The sequence below is a fragment of the Electrona antarctica genome (genome assembly GCF_951216825.1).
Source record: "Electrona antarctica genome assembly, chromosome: 15".
Classification (NCBI taxonomy): domain Eukaryota; kingdom Metazoa; phylum Chordata; class Actinopteri; order Myctophiformes; family Myctophidae; genus Electrona; species Electrona antarctica.
The window spans coordinates 2,413,698-2,433,356 of record NC_136796.1 but is presented as its reverse complement, the minus strand read 5'-3'; the positions used below and the strand labels follow the sequence as shown (position 1 = coordinate 2,433,356).

Here is a 19,659-nt window from a genome sequence, read left to right as displayed (position 1 = left end):
GAGGAGGAGGAGAGGAGAGAACACATGATGCAGTAGGAGGAGGAGGAGAGGAGAGAACACATGATGCAGGAGGAGGAGGAGAGGAGAGAACACATGATGCAGGAGGAGGAGGAGGAGGAGAGAACACATGATGCAGGAGGAGGAGGAGAGGAGAGAACACATGATGCAGGAGGAGGAGGAGAGGAGAGAACACATGATGCAGTAGGAGGAGGAGGAGAGGAGAGAACACATGATGCAGGAGGAGGAGGAGAGGAGAGAACACATGATGCAGGAGGAGGAGGAGAGGAGAGAACACATGATGCAGGAGGAGGAGGAGAGGAGAGAACACATGATGCAGGAGGAGGAGGAGGAGGAGAGAACACATGATGCAGTAGGAGGAGGAGGAGAGGAGAGAACACATGATGCAGGAGGAGGAGGAGGAGGAGAGAACACATGATGCAGGAGGAGGAGGAGAGGAGAGAACACATGATGCAGTAGGAGGAGGAGAGGAGAGAACACATGATGCAGGAGGAGGAGGAGGAGAGAGAACACATGATGCAGGAGGAGGAGGAGAGGAGAGAACACATGATGCAGGAGGAGGAGGAGAGGAGAGAACACATGATGCAGGAGGAGGAGGAGAGGAGAGAACACATGATGCAGGAGGAGGAGGAGAGGAGAGAACACATGATGCAGGAGGAGGAGGAGGAGGAGAGAACACATGATGCAGTAGGAGGAGGAGGAGAGGAGAGAACACATGATGCAGGAGGAGGAGGAGAGGAGGAGGGAACACATGATGCAGGAGGAGGAGGAGGAGGAGAGAACACATGATGCAGGAGGAGGAGGAGGAGAGGAGAGAACACATGATGCAGGAGGAGGAGGAGAGGAGAGAACACATGATGCAGGAGGAGGAGGAGAGGAGAGAACACATGATGCAGGAGGAGGAGGAGAGGAGAGAACACATGATGCAGGAGGAGGAGGAGGAGAGAACACATGATGCAGGAGGAGGAGGAGAGGAGAGAACACATGATGCAGGAGGAGGAGGAGAGGAGAGAACACATGATGCAGGAGGAGGAGGAGAGGAGAGAACACATGATGCAGGAGGAGGAGGAGGAGAGAACACATGATGCAGGAGGAGGAGGAGAGGAGAGAACACATGATGCAGGAGGAGGAGGAGAGGAGAGAACACATGATGCAGGAGGAGGAGGAGAGGAGAGAACACATGATGCAGGAGGAGGAGGAGGAGAGGAGAGAACACATGATGCAGGAGGAGGAGGAGAGGAGAGAACACATGATGCAGGAGGAGGAGGAGAGGAGAGAACACATGATGTCTGGAGGAGGAGGAGAGGAGAGAACACATGATGTCTGGAGGAGGAGGAGAGGAGAGAACACATGATACAGGAGGAGGAGGAGAGGAGAGAACACATGATGCAGGAGGAGGAGGAGAGGAGAGAACACATGATGCAGGAGGAGGAGGAGAGGAGAGAACACATGATGCAGGAGGAGGAGGAGAGGAGAGAACACATGATGCAGGAGGAGGAGAGGAGAGAACACATGATGCAGTAGGAGGAGGAGGAGGAGGAGGAGAGGAGAGAACACATGATGTCTGGAGGAGGAGGAGAGGAGAGAACACATGATGTAGGAGGAGGAGGAGAGGAGAGAACACATGATGCAGGAGGAGGAGAGGAGAGAACACATGATGCAGTAGGAGGAGGAGAGGAGAGAACACATGATGCAGGAGGAGGAGGAGAGGAGAGAACACATGATGCAGGAGGAGGAGGAGGAGAGGAGAGAACACATGGTGCAGGAGGAGGAGGAGAGGAGAGAACACATGATGCAGGAGGAGGAGGAGGAGAGGAGAGAACACATGATGCAGGAGGAGGAGGAGAGGAGAGAACACATGATGCAGGAGGAGGAGGAGGAGAGGAGAGAACACATGATGCAGGAGGAGGAGGAGGAGGAGAGAACACATGATGCAGGAGGAGGAGGAGAGGAGAGAACACATGATGCAGGAGGAGGAGGAGAGGAGAGAACACATGATGCAGGAGGAGGAGGAGAGGAGAGAACACATGATGCAGGAGGAGGAGGAGAGGAGAGAACACATGATGCAGGAGGAGGAGGAGAGGAGAGAACACATGATGCGGGAGGAGGAGGAGAGGAGAGAACACATGATGCAGGAGGAGGAGGAGAGGAGAGAACACATGATGCAGGAGGAGGAGGAGGAGAGGAGAGAACACATGATGCAGGAGGAGGAGGAGGAGAGGAGAGAACACATGATGCAGGAGGAGGAGGAGGAGAGAACACATGATGCAGGAGGAGGAGGAGAGGAGAGAACACATGATGCAGTAGGAGGAGGAGGAGGAGGAGGAGAGGAGAGAACACATGATGTCTGGAGGAGGAGGAGAGGAGAGAACACATGATGTAGGAGGAGGAGGAGAGGAGAGAACACATGATGCAGGAGGAGGAGGAGAGGAGAGAACACATGATGCAGGAGGAGGAGGAGAGGAGAGAACACATGATGCAGGAGGAGGAGGAGAGGAGAGAACACATGATGCAGGAGGAGGAGGAGAGGAGAGAACACATGATGCAGGAGGAGGAGGAGAGGAGAGAACACATGATGCAGGAGGAGGAGAGGAGAGAACACATGATGCAGGAGGAGGAGGAGGAGAGGAGAGAACACATGATGCAGGAGGAGGAGGAGGAGAGGAGAGAACACATGATGCAGTAGGAGGAGGAGGAGAGGAGAGAACACATGATGCAGGAGGAGGAGGAGGGGAGAGAACACATGATGCGGGAGGAGGAGGAGAGGAGAGAACACATGATGCAGGAGGAGGAGGAGAGGAGAGAACACATGATGCAGGAGGAGGAGGAGAGGAGAGAACACATGATGCAGGAGGAGGAGGAGGAGAGGAGAGAACACATGATGCAGGAGGAGGAGGAGGAGAGAACACATGATGCAGGAGGAGGAGGAGGAGAGAACACATGATGCAGGAGGAGGAGAGGAGAGAACACATGATGCAGGAGGAGGAGGAGAGGAGAGAACACATGATGCAGGAGGAGGAGGAGAGGAGAGAACACATGATGCAGGAGGAGGAGGAGAGGAGAGAACACATGATGCAGGAGGAGGAGGAGAGGAGAGAACACATGATGCAGGAGGAGGAGGAGGAGAGGAGAGAACACATGATGCAGTAGGAGGAGGAGAGGAGAGAACACATGATGCAGGAGGAGGAGGAGGAGAGGAGAGAACACATGATGCAGGAGGAGGAGGAGGAGAGGAGAGAACACATGATGCAGGAGGAGGAGGAGGAGAGGAGAGAACACATGATGTAGGAGGAGGAGGAGGAGAGGAGAGAACACATGATGCAGGAGGAGGAGGAGAGGAGAGAACACATGATGCAGGAGGAGGAGGAGAGGAGAGAACACATGATGCAGGAGGAGGAGGAGAGGAGAGAACACATGATGCAGGAGGAGGAGGAGAGGAGAGAACACATGATGCAGGAGGAGGAGGAGAGGAGAGAACACATGATGCAGGAGGAGGAGGAGGAGAGGAGAGAACACATGATGCAGGAGGAGGAGGAGGAGAGGAGAGAACACATGATGCAGGAGGAGGAGGAGAGGAGAGAACACATGATGCAGGAGGAGGAGGAGAGGAGAGAACACATGATGCAGGAGGAGGAGGAGAGGAGAGAACACATGATGCAGTAGGAGGAGGAGGAGGAGAGGAGAGAACACATGATGCAGGAGGAGGAGGAGAGGAGAGAACACATGATGCAGTAGGAGGAGGAGGAGAGGAGAGAACACATGATGCAGGAGGAGGAGGAGGAGAGAACACATGATGCAGGAGGAGGAGGAGGAGAGGAGAGAACACATGATGCAGGAGGAGGAGAGGAGAGAACACATGATGCAGGAGGAGGAGGAGAGGAGAGAACACATGATGCAGGAGGAGGAGGAGAGGAGAGAACACATGATGCAGGAGGAGGAGGAGAGGAGAGAACACATGATGCAGGAGGAGGAGGAGAGGAGAGAACACATGATGCAGGAGGAGGAGGAGAGGAGAGAACACATGATGCAGTAGGAGGAGGAGGAGAGGAGAGAACACATGATGCAGGAGGAGGAGGAGAGGAGAGAACACATGATGCAGGAGGAGGAGGAGAGGAGAGAACACATGATGCAGGAGGAGGAGGAGGAGAGGAGAGAACACATGATGCAGTAGGAGGAGGAGGAGGAGGAGGAGAGAACACATGATGCAGGAGGAGGAGGAGGAGGAGAGAACACATGATGCAGGAGGAGGAGGAGGAGAGGAGAGAACACATGATGCAGGAGGAGGAGGAGGAGAGGAGAGAACACATGATGCAGGAGGAGGAGGAGGAGAGAACACATGATGCAGGAGGAGGAGGAGAGGAGAGAACACATGATGCAGGAGGAGGAGGAGAGGAGAGAACACATGATGCAGGAGGAGGAGGAGAGGAGAGAACACATGATGCAGTAGGAGGAGGATGAGAGGTGAGAACACATGATGCAGGAGGAGGAGGAGGAGAGGAGAGAACACATGATGCAGGAGGAGGAGGAGGAGAGGAGAGAACACATGATGCAGTAGGAGGAGGAGGAGAGAACACATGATGTCTGGAGGAGGAGGAGGAGGAGAGAACACATGATGCAGGAGGAGGAGGAGAGGAGAGAACACATGATGCAGGAGGAGGAGGAGAGGAGAGAACACATGATGCAGGAGGAGGAGGAGAGGAGAGAACACATGATGCAGGAGGAGGAGGAGAGGAGAGAACACATGATGCAGGAGGAGGAGGAGAGGAGAGAACACATGATGCAGTAGGAGGAGGAGGAGAGGAGAGAACACATGATGCAGGAGGAGGAGGAGAGGAGAGAACACATGATGCAGGAGGAGGAGGAGAGGAGAGAACACATGATGCAGGAGGAGGAGGAGAGGAGAGAACACATGATGCAGGAGGAGGAGGAGAGGAGAGAACACATGATACAGGAGGAGGAGGAGGAGAGGAGAGAACACATGATGCAGTAGGAGGAGGAGGAGAGGAGAGAACACATGATGCAGGAGGAGGAGGAGGAGGAGAGAACACATGATGCAGGAGGAGGAGGAGGAGGAGAGAACACATGATGCAGGAGGAGGAGGAGAGGAGAGAACACATGATGCAGGAGGAGGAGGAGGAGAGGAGAGAACACATGATGAAGTAGGAGGAGGAGAGGAGAGAACACATGATGCAGGAGGAGGAGGAGGAGGAGGAGAGAACACATGATGCAGTAGGAGGAGGAGGAGAGGAGAGAACACATGATGCAGGAGGAGGAGGAGGAGAGGAGAGAACACATGATGCAGGAGGAGGAGGAGAGGAGAGAACACATGATGTCTGGAGGAGGAGGAGGAGGAGGAGAGAACACATGATGCAGGAGGAGGAGGAGGAGGAGAGAACACATGATGCAGGAGGAGGAGGAGGAGGAGAGAACACATGATGCAGGAGGAGGAGGAGAGGAGAGAACACATGATGCAGGAGGAGGAGGAGGAGGAGAGAACACATGATGCAGGAGGAGGAGGAGAGGAGAGAACACATGATGCAGGAGGAGGAGGAGAGGAGAGAACACATGATGCAGTAGGAGGAGGAGGAGAGGAGAGAACACATGATGTAGTAGGAGGAGGAGGAGAGGAGAGAACACATGATGCAGGAGGAGGAGGAGGAGGAGAGAACACATGATGCAGGAGGAGGAGGAGAGGAGAGAACACATGATGCAGGAGGAGGAGGAGGAGGAGAGAACACATGATGCAGGAGGAGGAGGAGAGGAGAGAACACATGATGCAGGAGGAGGAGGAGAGAACACATGATGCAGGAGGAGGAGGAGGAGAGGAGAGAACACATGATGCAGTAGGAGGAGGAGGAGGAGGAGGAGAGGAGAGAACACATGATGTCTGGAGGAGGAGGAGGAGGAGAGAACACATGATGCAGGAGGAGGAGGAGGAGGAGGAGAGGAGAGAACACATGATGCAGGAGGAGAGGAGAGAACACATGATGCAGGAGGAGGAGGAGAGGAGAGAACACATGATGCAGGAGGAGGAGGAGAGGAGAGAACACATGATGCAGGAGGAGGAGAGGAGAGAACACATGATGCAGGAGGAGGAGGAGGAGAGAACACATGATGCAGGAGGAGGAGGAGGAGAGAACACATGATGCAGGAGGAGGAGGAGGAGAGGAGAGAACACATGATGCAGGAGGAGGAGGAGAGGAGAGAACACATGATGCAGGAGGAGGAGAGGAGAGAACACATGATGCATGAGGAGGAGGAGAGGAGAGAACACATGATGCAGGAGGAGGAGGAGAGGAGAGAACACATGATGCAGTAGGAGGAGGAGGAGGAGGAGGAGAGGAGAGAACACATGATGCAGTAGGAGGAGGAGAGGAGAGAACACATGATGCAGGAGGAGGAGGAGGAGAGGAGAGAACACATGATGCAGGAGGAGGAGGAGAGGAGAGAACACATGATGCAGGAGGAGGAGGAGAGGAGAGAACACATGATGCAGGAGGAGGAGGAGAGGAGAGAACACATGATGCAGGAGGAGGAGGAGGAGGAGAGGAGAGAACACATGATGCAGGAGGAGGAGGAGAGGAGAGAACACATGATGCAGGAGGAGGAGGAGAGGAGAGAACACATGATGCAGGAGGAGGAGGAGAGGAGAGAACACATGATGCAGGAGGAGGAGGAGAGGAGAGAACACATGATGCAGGAGGAGGAGGAGAGGAGAGAACACATGATGCAGGAGGAGGAGGAGAGGAGAGAACACATGATGCAGGAGGAGGAGGAGAGGAGAGAACACATGATGCAGGAGGAGGAGGAGGAGAGAACACATGATGCAGGAGGAGGAGGAGAGGAGAGAACACATGATGCAGGAGGAGGAGGAGGAGAGGAGAGAACACATGATGCAGGAGGAGGAGGAGAGGAGAGAACACATGATGCAGGAGGAGGAGGAGAGGAGAGAACACATGATGCAGGAGGAGGAGGAGAGGAGAGAACACATGATGTCTGGAGGAGGAGGAGAGGAGAGAACACATGATGCAGTAGGAGGAGGAGGAGAGGAGAGAACACATGATGCAGTAGGAGGAGGAGAGGAGAGAACACATGATGCAGGAGGAGGAGGAGGAGAGGAGAGAACACATGATGCAGGAGGAGGAGGAGGAGAGGAGAGAACACATGATGCAGGAGGAGGAGGAGAGGAGAGAACACATGATGCAGGAGGAGGAGGAGAGGAGAGAACACATGATGCAGTAGGAGGAGGAGAGGAGAGAACACATGATGCAGGAGGAGGAGGAGAGAACACATGATGCAGTAGGAGGAGGAGAGGAGAGAACACATGATGCAGGAGGAGGAGGAGAGGAGAGAACACATGATGCAGGAGGAGGAGGAGAGGAGAGAACACATGATGCAGGAGGAGGAGGAGAGGAGAGAACACATGATGCAGTAGGAGGAGGAGAGGAGAGAACACATGATGCAGGAGGAGGAGGAGAGGAGAGAACACATGATGCAGGAGGAGGAGGAGGAGGAGGAGGAGAGAACACATGATGCAGTAGGAGGAGGAGAGGAGAGAACACATGATGCAGGAGGAGGAGGAGGAGGAGGAGAGAACACATGATGCAGGAGGAGGAGGAGGAGAGGAGAGAACACATGATGCAGGAGGAGGAGGAGAGGAGAGAACACATGATGCACTAGGAGGAGGAGGAGAGGAGAGAACACATGATGCAGGAGGAGGAGGAGGAGAGGAGAGAACACATGATGCAGGAGGAGGAGGAGAGGAGAGAACACATGATGCAGGAGGAGGAGGAGGAGAGGAGAGAACACATGATGCAGGAGGAGGAGGAGAGGAGAGAACACATGATGCAGGAGGAGGAGGAGGAGGAGAGAACACATGATGCAGGAGGAGGAGGAGGAGAGGAGAGAACACATGATGCAGGAGGAGGAGGAGAGGAGAGAACACATGATGCAGGAGGAGGAGGAGAGGAGAGAACACATGATGCAGGAGGAGGAGGAGGAGGAGAGAACACATGATGCAGGAGGAGGAGGAGGAGAGGAGAGAACACATGATGTAGGAGGAGGAGAGGAGAGAACACATGATGCAGGAGGAGGAGGAGAGGAGAGAACACATGATGCAGGAGGAGGAGGAGGAGAGGAGAGAACACATGATGCAGGAGGAGGAGGAGAGGAGAGAACACATGATGCAGGAGGAGGAGGAGAGGAGAGAACACATGATGCAGTAAGAGGAGGAGAGGAGAGAACACATGATGCAGGAGGAGGAGGAGGAGAGGAGAGAACACATGATGCAGGAGGAGGAGGAGGAGAGGAGAGAACACATGATGCAGTAGGAGGAGGAGGAGGAGAGGAGAGAACACATGATGCAGGAGGAGGAGGAGAGGAGAGAACACATGATGCAGGAGGAGGAGGAGGAGGAGAGGAGAGAACACATGATGCAGGAGGAGGAGGAGAGGAGAGAACACATGATGCAGGAGGAGGAGGAGAGGAGAGGAGAGAACACATGATGCAGGAGGAGGAGGAGGAGAGGAGAGAACACATGATGCAGGAGGAGGAGGAGGAGGAGGAGAGAACACATGATGCAGGAGGAGGAGGAGGAGAGGAGAGAACACATGATGCAGGAGGAGGAGGAGAGGAGAGAACACATGATGCAGGAGGAGGAGGAGGAGAGGAGAGAACACATGATGCAGGAGGAGGAGGAGGAGAGGAGAGAACACATGATGCAGGAGGAGGAGGAGAGGAGAGAACACATGATGCAGGAGGAGGAGGAGGAGAGGAGAGAACACATGATGCAGGAGGAGGAGGAGAGGAGAGAACACATGATGCAGGAGGAGGAGGAGGAGAGAACACATGATGCAGTAGGAGGAGGAGGAGAGGAGAGAACACATGATGCAGGAGGAGGAGGAGAGGAGAGAACACATGATGTCTGGAGGAGGAGGAGGAGGAGAGGAGAGAACACATGATGCAGGAGGAGGAGGAGGAGAGGAGAGAACACATGATGCAGTAGGAGGAGGAGGAGAGGAGAGAACACATGATGCAGGAGGAGGAGGAGAGGAGAGAACACATGATGTCTGGAGGAGGAGGAGGAGGAGAGGAGAGAACACATGATGCAGGAGGAGGAGGAGAGGAGAGAACACATGATGTCTGGAGGAGGAGGAGGAGGAGAGGAGAGAACACATGATGCAGGAGGAGGAGGAGGTGACTGAGGTTACATAAAAAGCTTTAGTTGTAATTCTTGCACTCTCCTCCTTCATGTACAGCTCAGCTCGTCTTCCAACACGACATCCGTGAACCCAGGTGACCGCCACCCAGAGGCGTCTGGGAGAAATGCGAGGCCCTGTGCGATACTCTTTGTATTGAGTTTGTGCTTGAAATGTACTGTAATTCTGCAAACTGTTAATAAATATTTCAATCAATCAATCAATCCCATTCAGGCCTGACGTCGAAAGATTTTAGGCACATTTTAACGATTTTTCAAAAATAGCAGACCTACAAGTTCATAGCGCGCCACTTGGTGGCTGTGGTACTGTGGACCCCCATTGGCGGACCCCCATTTTCTCATGAAAAGATATGAGATATGATTATTTTGGGGGGTGCGCAGTTCAATGGTTCATCTAGCTTATATATATATATATATATATATATATATATATAATATAATATATCAGAATACTGACATTGGGGGCTGGGTGCAGTACCTACCCGTGGCTGCAGGTGGTGCCATTGGGGCTGGGTGCAGCTCCAGTCCCAGGTGGCCATGGTGAGCTCCACCTCCCCCAGGAACACGTTCCTGCCCAGCGCCTCGGCGTGCCACACCGACACGTTGAGCGTGCGACTCTTCATCTCCCCCTCGGCCATGCTGTACTGTGGAAACACAATAGGGACTTTAAGCAACGACTGTTTTTAGGGCGGCTGTGACGCAGTCGCCGTAGCTGTCAAAATCATTAGGCAAACAGCCGTCGGCGACATTGGTTCCCATGGTGACGCGTCTATGCAGCATGTGTCAAACCTTTTTTTTAACACCCCGTCGCGCGTCAGCTAACTTGCCGATATTGCTTAATTCTTACATGCGCTGGACATGATCAGCAGTGGAAAGAGGAAGGTGCTGCATGGAGCAATCTGTGTAAATGTATGACAGCTATCATTTCAATAAACATGGTTATGACATGGCGTTGTAGACACTACGTGTAAGTGTAGGTTCTGCCGTAGTAGAAAGGGCTGCGACGGAGAGCAGGTTTATGTATCGAGCACTGATCCATTTCCGGTCGCCGTAGCCGACTGCCGTATAGCCGTCGTTGCTTAAAGTCGCTAATGACACATGATGTGACTCTTCCATCTCCCCCTCGGCCATGCTGTACTGTGGAAACACAATGACACACACGTGACTAGGGATGGAGCTCGATAACCGATACCCGAAAAAAATCCGATAACAAGCTTATTGAGTACCCGTTATCAATAAGCTTTGGGCTTATCGAGTACCCGTTATCAATAAGCTTTGGGCTTATCGAGTACCCGTTATCAATAAGCTTTGGGCTTATCGAGTACCCGTTATCAATAAGCTTTGGGCTTATCGAGTACCCGTTATCAATAAGCTTTGGGTTTATTGAGTACCCGTTATCAATAAGCTTTGGGCTTATTGAGTACCCGTTATCAATAAGCTTTGGGCTTATTGAGTACCCGTTATCAATAAGCTTTGGGCTTATTGAGTACCCGTTATCAATAAGCTTTGGGCTTATTGAGTACCCGTTATCAATAAGCTTTGGGTTTATCGAGTACCCGTTATCAATAAGCTTTGGGACACAAGAGACGGTCGCGGCCACACAGCCAACTCAAGGTACGGCCACTGAGCCGACTTGGGGACCCAACACAAGGACAACACAAGAGATGGTCACGGCCACACAGCCAACTCAAGGTACGGCCACGGAGCCGACTTGGGGACCCAACGCAGCTCCTCCAAGAAAAACAAACAAATGAACGGAGCTGAACGTGAATCCCCCCCACCGCACACCCCTTTTTTTCCCTCACTGTATATGTTTCTTTTCCCTTTTTACCTCCTTTATGATGAATTCCTGTTCTGTCCTTTGTCTATATAGAAGTGTCTATTTGTACGTCTCTAAATGTTTTTGATGAATTGAACATTGTGGACCCTATTGGAAACAAGTGTAATGCTTAATTGGGTCGTCCACTCACAGTTAACAGCCTTTGTATTGAGTTTGTGCTTGAAATGTACTGTAATTCTGCAAACTGTTAATACATTTTTCAATCAATCAATCAATTGGGCTTATTGAGTACCCGTTATCAATAAGCTATGGGCTTATTGAGTACCCGTTATCAATAAGCTTTGGGCTTATTGAGTACCCGTTATCAATAAGCTTTGGGCTTATTGAGTACCCGTTATCAATAAGCTTTGGGCTTATTGAGTACCCGTTATCAATAAGCTTTGGGCTTATTGAGTACCCGTTATCAATAAGCTTTGGGCTTATCAAGCCTGTTATTGAGCATAGCGGCTCATGACATGTTTAAACAATCAAGACAAGAGGCGATCAAGAAATAAATCTAAATCACCCACACTGGCACAAACATGCCAGTCTAAAAGTGTATTGATTGATACCTGCCAACCAGCGCTGCCCGGGGAAACTAAATGACGCTTTGAAAGTGAGACCTAATATTATTGTATTGGTAATAAAAAAAAAGATCAATTGCCTTCCATCCGTTAGAAAAGTACTGTATTTGAAGGCCCTAGTAAAAGATACTGGTTCTGTTCAGAAACCAGCTCGATAAGAACACAGCCCGATAAGAACCCAGCTCTATAAGAACACAGCTCGATAAGAACCCAGCTCGATAAGAACCCAGCTCGATAAGAACACAGCTCGATAAGAACACAGCTCGATAAGAACCCAGCTCGGTAAGAACCCAGCTCAGCTCGATAAGAACACGGCTCGATAAGAACGCGGCTCGATGAGAACCCAGCTCGATGAGAACCCAGCTCTATAAGAACCCAGCTCGATAAGAACCCAGCTCTATAAGAACCCAGCTCGATGAGAACCCAGCTCTATAAGAACCCAGCTCGATGAGAACCCAGCTCGATGAGAACCCAGCTCTATAAGAACCCAGCTCTATAAGAACCCAGCTCGATGAGAACCCAGCTCTATAAGAACCCAGCTCGATGAGAACCCAGCTCGATGAGAACCCAGCTCTATAAGAACCCAGCTCTATAAGAACGCGGCCCGATAAGAACACAGCTCGATAAGAACCCGGCTCTATAAGAACGCGGCTCGATAAGAACCCAGCTCTATAAGAACCCAGCCCGATAAGAACCCAGCTCGATAAGAACCCAGCTCTATAAGAACCCAGCTCGATAAGAACCCAGCCCGATAAGAACCCAGCTCTATAAGAACCCAACTCTATAAGAACCCAGCTCGATAAGAACCCAGCCCGATAAGAACCCAGCTCGATAAGAACCCAGCTCTATAAGAACCCAGCTCTATAAGAACCCAGCTCGATAAGAACCCAGCTCTATAAGAACCCAACTCTATAAGAACCCAGCTCGATAAGAACCCAGCCCGATAAGAACCCAGCTCGATAAGAACCCAGCTCGATAGGAACACAGCTCAGCTCGATAAGAACCCAGCTCGATAAGAACCCAGCTCGATAAGAACCCAGCTCTATAAGAACCCAGCTCTATAAGAACCCAGCTCTATAAGAACCCAGCTCGATAAGAACCCAGCTCGATAAGAACCCAGCTCTATAAGAACCCAGCTCTATAAGAACCCAACTCTATAAGAACCCAGCTCGATAAGAACCCAGCCCGATAAGAACCCAGCTCGATAAGAACCCAGCTCGATAAGAACCCAGCTCTATAAGAACCCAGCTCGATAAGAACCCAGCTCGATAAGAACCCAGCTCTATAAGAACCCAGCTCGATAAGAACCCAGCTCGATAAGAACCCAGCTCTATAAGAACCCAGCTCTATAAGAACCCAGCTCTATAAGAACCCAACTCTATAAGAACCCAGCTCGATAAGAACCCAGCCCGATAAGAACCCAGCTCGATAAGAACCCAGCTCGATAAGAACCCAGCTCTATAAGAACCCAGCTCGATAAGAACCCAGCTCTATAAGAACCCAGCTCGATAAGAACCCAGCTCTATAAGAACCCAGCCCGATAAGAACCCAGCTCGATAAGCCTGATTGATAAGGCGCTCGTTATCAATAAAAATGTACGAGCTCCATCGCTACATGCGACTCTTCGGGCTCTATTTACGTCCATCCCTAAACTGCTTTGCCTTTTCTTTTCTTTTTTCACGATTTTGAAAAACCTTTCGGAATAGTTGCAATAGTTGCAATAGTTGCAATAGTTGCAATAGTTGCAATAGTTACAATAGCCAATCTACAAGCTCACAACGTGTCGATGTACATTGTGCTATTTTAACTGTTCAAAAATGTCTTAAAATAAAAAAATCACTTAAAGTTTATCGTCTGTCGGGGTGGAAAGTTACTTTTCAGGATTCAATTGAAGAAAAGAATCACACCCGTGTGAACTGAGTGGTGCAACTCCCCTCTCCCCCTGCCCCCCCCCCCTCTCTCTCTCTCTCATTAGCAGGCAACAGTGCAGCACTATATCTCTCTCTCTGTTTCTGGCACAACAGCGCCACTATTGCCCCTACTGGTACTCATAGTCACATACATAGTCACATAGGTAGGTTAACACGGACATTGCTGTTCTTGGACCACTCAAAAAAACTGCAAAAGCAGCTCAAAAGTACATAAAACTACTTTCCATTCTTTTGTGTGACACTGTAGTATGATCAAGTAGGGTGTTAATTTATATAAATAAATATATATATATATATATATATATGGCGATATGAGGTTTCCACCCGATATGAATATACACACTCACCCTGAGTGTCTGATCATAGACTGTAACATACACACACTCACCCTGAGCGTCTGATCATAGACTGTAACATACACACACTCACCCTGAGCGTCTGATCATAGAATAACATACACACACTCACCCTGAGTGTGTGACCATAGACTAACATACACACACTCACCCTTAGTGTCTGACCATAGACTGTAACATACTGTACACACACTCACCCTGAGTGTGTGACCATAGACTAACATACACACACTCACCCTGAGCGTCTGATCATAGACTGTAACATACACACACTCACCCTGAGCGTCTGATCATAGAATAACATACACACACTCACCCTGAGTGTGTGACCATAGACTGTAACATACACACACTCACCCTGAGTGTGTGACCATAGACTGTAACATACACACACTCACCCCGAGTGTGTGACCATAGACTAACATACACACACTCACCCTGAGTGTGTGACCATAGACTAACATACACACACTCACCCTGAGTGTGTGACCATAGACTGTAACACACACACACTCACCCTGAGTGTCTGATCATAGACTGTAACATACACACACTCACCCCGAGTGTGTGACCATAGACTAACATACACACACTCACCCTGAGTGTGTGACCATAGACTAACATACACACACTCACCCTGAGTGTGTGATCATAGACTGTAACATACACACACTCACCCTGAGTGTCTGATCATAGACTAACATACACACACTCACCCTGAGTGTCTGATCATAGACTGTAACATACTGTACACACACTCACCCTGAGCGTCTGATCATAGACTAACATACACACACTCACCCTGAGTGTGTGACCATAGACTGTAACATACACACACTCACCCTGAGTGTGTGACCATAGACTAACATACACACACTCACCCTGAGTGTCTGACCATAGACTGTAACATACACACACTCACCCTGAGTGTCTGATCATAGACTAACATACACACACTCACCCTGAGTGTGTGACCATAGACTAACATACACACACTCACCCTGAGTGTGTGACCATAGACTGTAACATACACACACTCACCCTGAGTGTGTGACCATAGACTAACATACACACACTCACCCTGAGTGTCTGATCATAGACTAACATACACACACTCACCCTGAGTGTGTGACCATAGACTGTAACATACACACACTCACCCTGAGTGTGTGACCATAGACTAACATACACACACTCACCCTGAGTGTGTGATCATAGACTAACATACACACACTCACCCTGAGTGTGTGACCATAGACTAACATACACACACTCACCCTGAGCGTCTGATCATAGACTGTAACATACACACACTCACCCTGAGTGTGTGACCATAGACTAACATACACACACTCACCCTGAGCGTCTGATCATAGACTGTAACATACACACACTCACCCTGAGTGTGTGACCATAGACTGTAACATACACACACTCACCCTGAGTGTGTGACCATAGACTGTAACATACTCACACTCACCCTGAGCGTCTGATCATAGACTGTAACATACACACACTCACCCTGAGTGTGTGACCATAGACTGTAACATACACACACTCACCCTGAGTGTGTGACCATAGACTAACATACACACACTCACCCTGAGTGTGTGACCATAGACTAACATACACACACTCACCCTGAGCGTCAGATCATAGACTGTAACATACACACACTCACCCTGAGTGTCTGATCATAGAATAACATACACACACTCACCCTGAGCGTCTGATCATAGACTGTAACATACACACACTCACCCTGAGTGTCTGATCATAGACTAACATACACACACTCACCCTGAGTGTGTGACCATAGACTGTAACATACACACACTCACCCTGAGTGTCTGATCATAGACTAACATACACACACTCACCCTGAGTGTCTGATCATAGACTAACATACACACACTCACCCTGAGTGTCTGATCATAGACTAACATACACACACTCACCCTGAGTGTCTGATCATAGACTGTAACATACTCACCCTGAGTGTCTGATCATAGACTGTAACATACTCACCCTGAGTGTCTGATCATAGACTAACATACACACACTCACCCTGAGTGTCTGATCATAGACTGTAACATACACACACTCACCCTGAGTGTCTGACCATAGACTGTAACATACTCACCCTGAGTGTCTGATCATAGACTGTAACATACTCACCCTGAGTGTCTGATCATAGACTAACATACACACACTCACCCTGAGTGTCTGACCATAGACTGTAACATACACACACTCACCCTGAGTGTGTGACCATAGACTGTAACATACACATACTCACCCTGAGTGTCTGATCATAGACTGTAACATACTCACCCTGAGTGTCTGATCATAGACTGTAACATACACACACTCACCCTGAGTGTGTGACCATAGACTGTAACATACTGTACACACACTCACCCTTAGTGTCTGATCATAGACTAACATACACACACTCACCCTGAGTGTCTGATCATAGACTGTAACACACACACACTCACCCTGAGTGTCTGATCATAGACTGTAACATACACACACTCACCCTGAGTGTGTGACCATAGACTGTAACATACACACACTCACCCTGAGTGTCTGATCATAGACTGTAACATACACACACTCACCCTGAGTGTCTGATCATAGACTGTAACATACACACACTCACCCTGAGTGTCTGATCATAGACTGTAACACACACACACTCACCCTGAGTGTGTGACCATAGACTGTAACATACTGTACACACACTCACCCTGAGTGTGTGACCATAGACTGTAACATACACACACTCACCCTGAGTGTGTGACCATAGACTGTAACATACTGTACACACACTCACCCTGAGTGTGTGACCATAGACTGTAACATACACACACTCACCCTGAGTGTGTGACCATAGACTGTAACACACACACACTCACCCTGAGCGTCTGATCATAGACTGGGTTTAATGTCTTCTTCCGGACAGAGGTCTTCTTTTTACTGTGAGATGACTTGTCTGGCAACAGGTAGGTTTTGACGTATCTGTAACGCACGCAGACGCAGACACAGACGCAGACACAGACGCAGACGCAGACACAGACACAGACACAGACACACACAAGACATTTGTAATGTGTATATACTGTAGTGTACATAGACCAGACTAGGGTATGCGCATGCATAAAGTGAGTGGCAAATTACGTGGCATATTAAGTGAGTTTAACCCATTTTGACCTGAGATCAGATTCTAAAAATGTCTTCTACATCCTGACAGTTTTCTGAAAAAGCTATGTTTCTATGTCAGTCGTTCTTCGATTTTTCAAAAATAGCAGACCTACAAGCTTGTAGATCTGCTATTTTTCAATAGCTAAAGCATAACATAATGCTAACACCAAAAGGGGTTCCCGCCCAAAATGGGTTAACATCGTTTGATGTAATCAGATAGGACTTTAAAGGAGCATTCAGTGATTTGGGTGATTTGGAAAACCACCCAGTCCGCCCCGGTAACAAAATGTGCACATGCACGCTCTACAGTGGGGGGAAGTGCAACAGGCCAACAGCATGTGCACCAAGGCCCGCCCCCACTCGATCATGATTGGAGGAAGGCCCCTCTCATCCTGATTGGATGAAGGCTTTGCCACCCGCCACCAAAACTGAAACTAGGGTTTTTTGACCCCAGGGGCTCACTAGGGACAGGGAGGAACTCCTTATATGGTCAGCACACTCTATAGTAGGGAGGATTATCCAGAAAAAAAGAAAAAATAAGTGATATTTGAATTAAGTCAAATCACTGAATATACCTTTAATGTTTGGATGTATGGCCTCACTCAAAGTTTTATCGGAGACGGAGCGGCAGAGCAGCTCGCAATTCATTTTCATTGGGAGTCGCTGAGATCCACAGAGGCCAGAAAGTAGTTTGTTGACAATCGGTAGGCTTTCCCGCAAAACTTCCGCGGGTATGATGATGATGTCACTCGCATATCCATATGCAGCTTTTTTTACATGTTGGTTATGTTTGGTTTGTTATAAACGTCAGAGACGTCCACATACTTATATGCTTTCATATAACGTTCGTATAAAAAACAAAGTTAGGCAGATAAGCGTCCTGAATCATAGCCACGTTGACAACGTTTGTAATAAACCAACCCGTTTGTGAATCCGTCAAGATTTTAGGGATTTATGACTATTTTTGTTTGAGCTGCCATTGAACATACTGTACTGTAGCCCCTCAGCAAGATGGCCGCCGGGTGAACTACGTCAGAGACTCCGCCTTGAGCCACCTAGCCTTTATCCCAATTTGGGCGGGAACCCCTTTTGGTGTTAGCATTACGTTATGCTTTAGCTATTGAAAAATAGCAGACCTACAAGCTCATAGCGCGCCACCGAGTGGCGCGCTATGAGCTTGTAGATCTGCTATTTTTGTAAAATCGAAGAACGACTGACATAGAAACATAGCTTTTACAGAAAACTGTCAGGATTTAGAAGACATTTTTAGAATCTGATCTCAGGTCAGAATGGGTTATACATGTTCTGTTCTGCTGTATGTGCCTGCAGACAAAACAAACCTCGTAAAAATGTATTTGAGTCAACAGACTATACGTTCTTACTCCCCATGTTGCATCAGTCATCCCCCGGGCAGTACAGTCATCATGAAATAAGAACATAGTTGCTCAATCTTTTCGTATTTTCACACATGAAACTGATAAGATTCATTATTAACACATTGAGAGCCCACGCAATACTGCCCAAAATCACTTTCACCTAGAAAATCCATTCACATTTTTTATAATTCAGCTGACTGTGGAGACACATGCTGGAACTTTTTACTTTGAAATGTTTTATAGTTTGAGTTATTTAATTTAAACGCCAAATGCATTCTCAATGGCGAAAACACAAACTTTGGCACCACGTGTTAAAAAAAAAAAAAAAAAAGTGTTTTGATTTTTCTGATTTTTTTTAATAAAAAGAAAAAAAAAATGCACGTGCTGTAATACCCAGGACGTCCACAGACGTTTTGGGCACAAAATGTGTTAAAGTAATAGAATTCGGTGCTGTTTTCCCATAGTATGTGTACAGTGATGGACAGCATTGCATGAGGCGATTAGTTGAACACGCTGGGGGAGTGGGGGTTGTCCCATCACAACATCCAGCGACCAAAGTGAAGCGGCGATTTTAATTGACTAGAAAGACATCTTATCTTATCTTATCTTTCGGTGGGAACCCCGTTTAACGACAATCTACTAGACCAGGGGTGGGCAACTGGCGGCCCGGGGGCCAAATGCGGCCCCCACCTTCACTTAATGCGGCCCGCAGGTTAATATCAGAATACTGATATAGTATTGATTTCAGCTGTTACAATTCCAAACATGCAAACTTGACCCGCTTTAATTATACTTAATGACTAGTATTAAATGACTAGTAGTCTAGTACTAAACGACTAGTACTATTGTCTTTTTGTGTACAATTTGTATTTAGTTCATAAAGTTATCATAACTAAAACTAAATTCATTTGAAAATCAATTAAAAAAAGGTTACTTTTCAGGATTCTAATTAAAAAAAAAAAGCAAAAAATTATTCAGTATTTCAATTCAAATATAGCAAAAATAGCTGATCTCTGGTCTAATGACAGTCGGACCAATACTATGTCTAAATTAACCATAGAGTATATATATAATAGAGACTGAAATGGCGCGAAGCTCCGCCCCCCAGCTATTCATGTCAGTGGAAGTTGCTCAGTGGCGTTTTGAAGCAC

The 19,659-nt window shown here is 48.9% G+C and overlaps 1 protein-coding gene across 4 annotated transcripts in view; it reads right to left on the bottom strand.

Moving 5' to 3' along the window:
- The window catches only part of LOC306938828 (synaptotagmin-like protein 1), a 53,493-nt gene that overhangs the window by 11,627 nt on the left and 22,207 nt on the right, over positions 1-19,659 (bottom strand). For all 4 annotated transcript variants that reach the window (XR_013791776.1, XM_079523149.1, XM_079523150.1 and 1 more), the window contains 2 exons: positions 16,847-16,949; positions 9,718-9,879 (listed from right to left, as the gene is read on the bottom strand). Coding sequence is in view for 3 of the 4 variants with exons in the window: in XM_079523149.1 (XP_079379275.1) it covers positions 9,718-9,879; positions 16,847-16,949 (265 nt within the window). In the remaining variant the exon portion in view is untranslated. The remainder of the gene's footprint in view (positions 1-9,717; positions 9,880-16,846; positions 16,950-19,659) is intronic.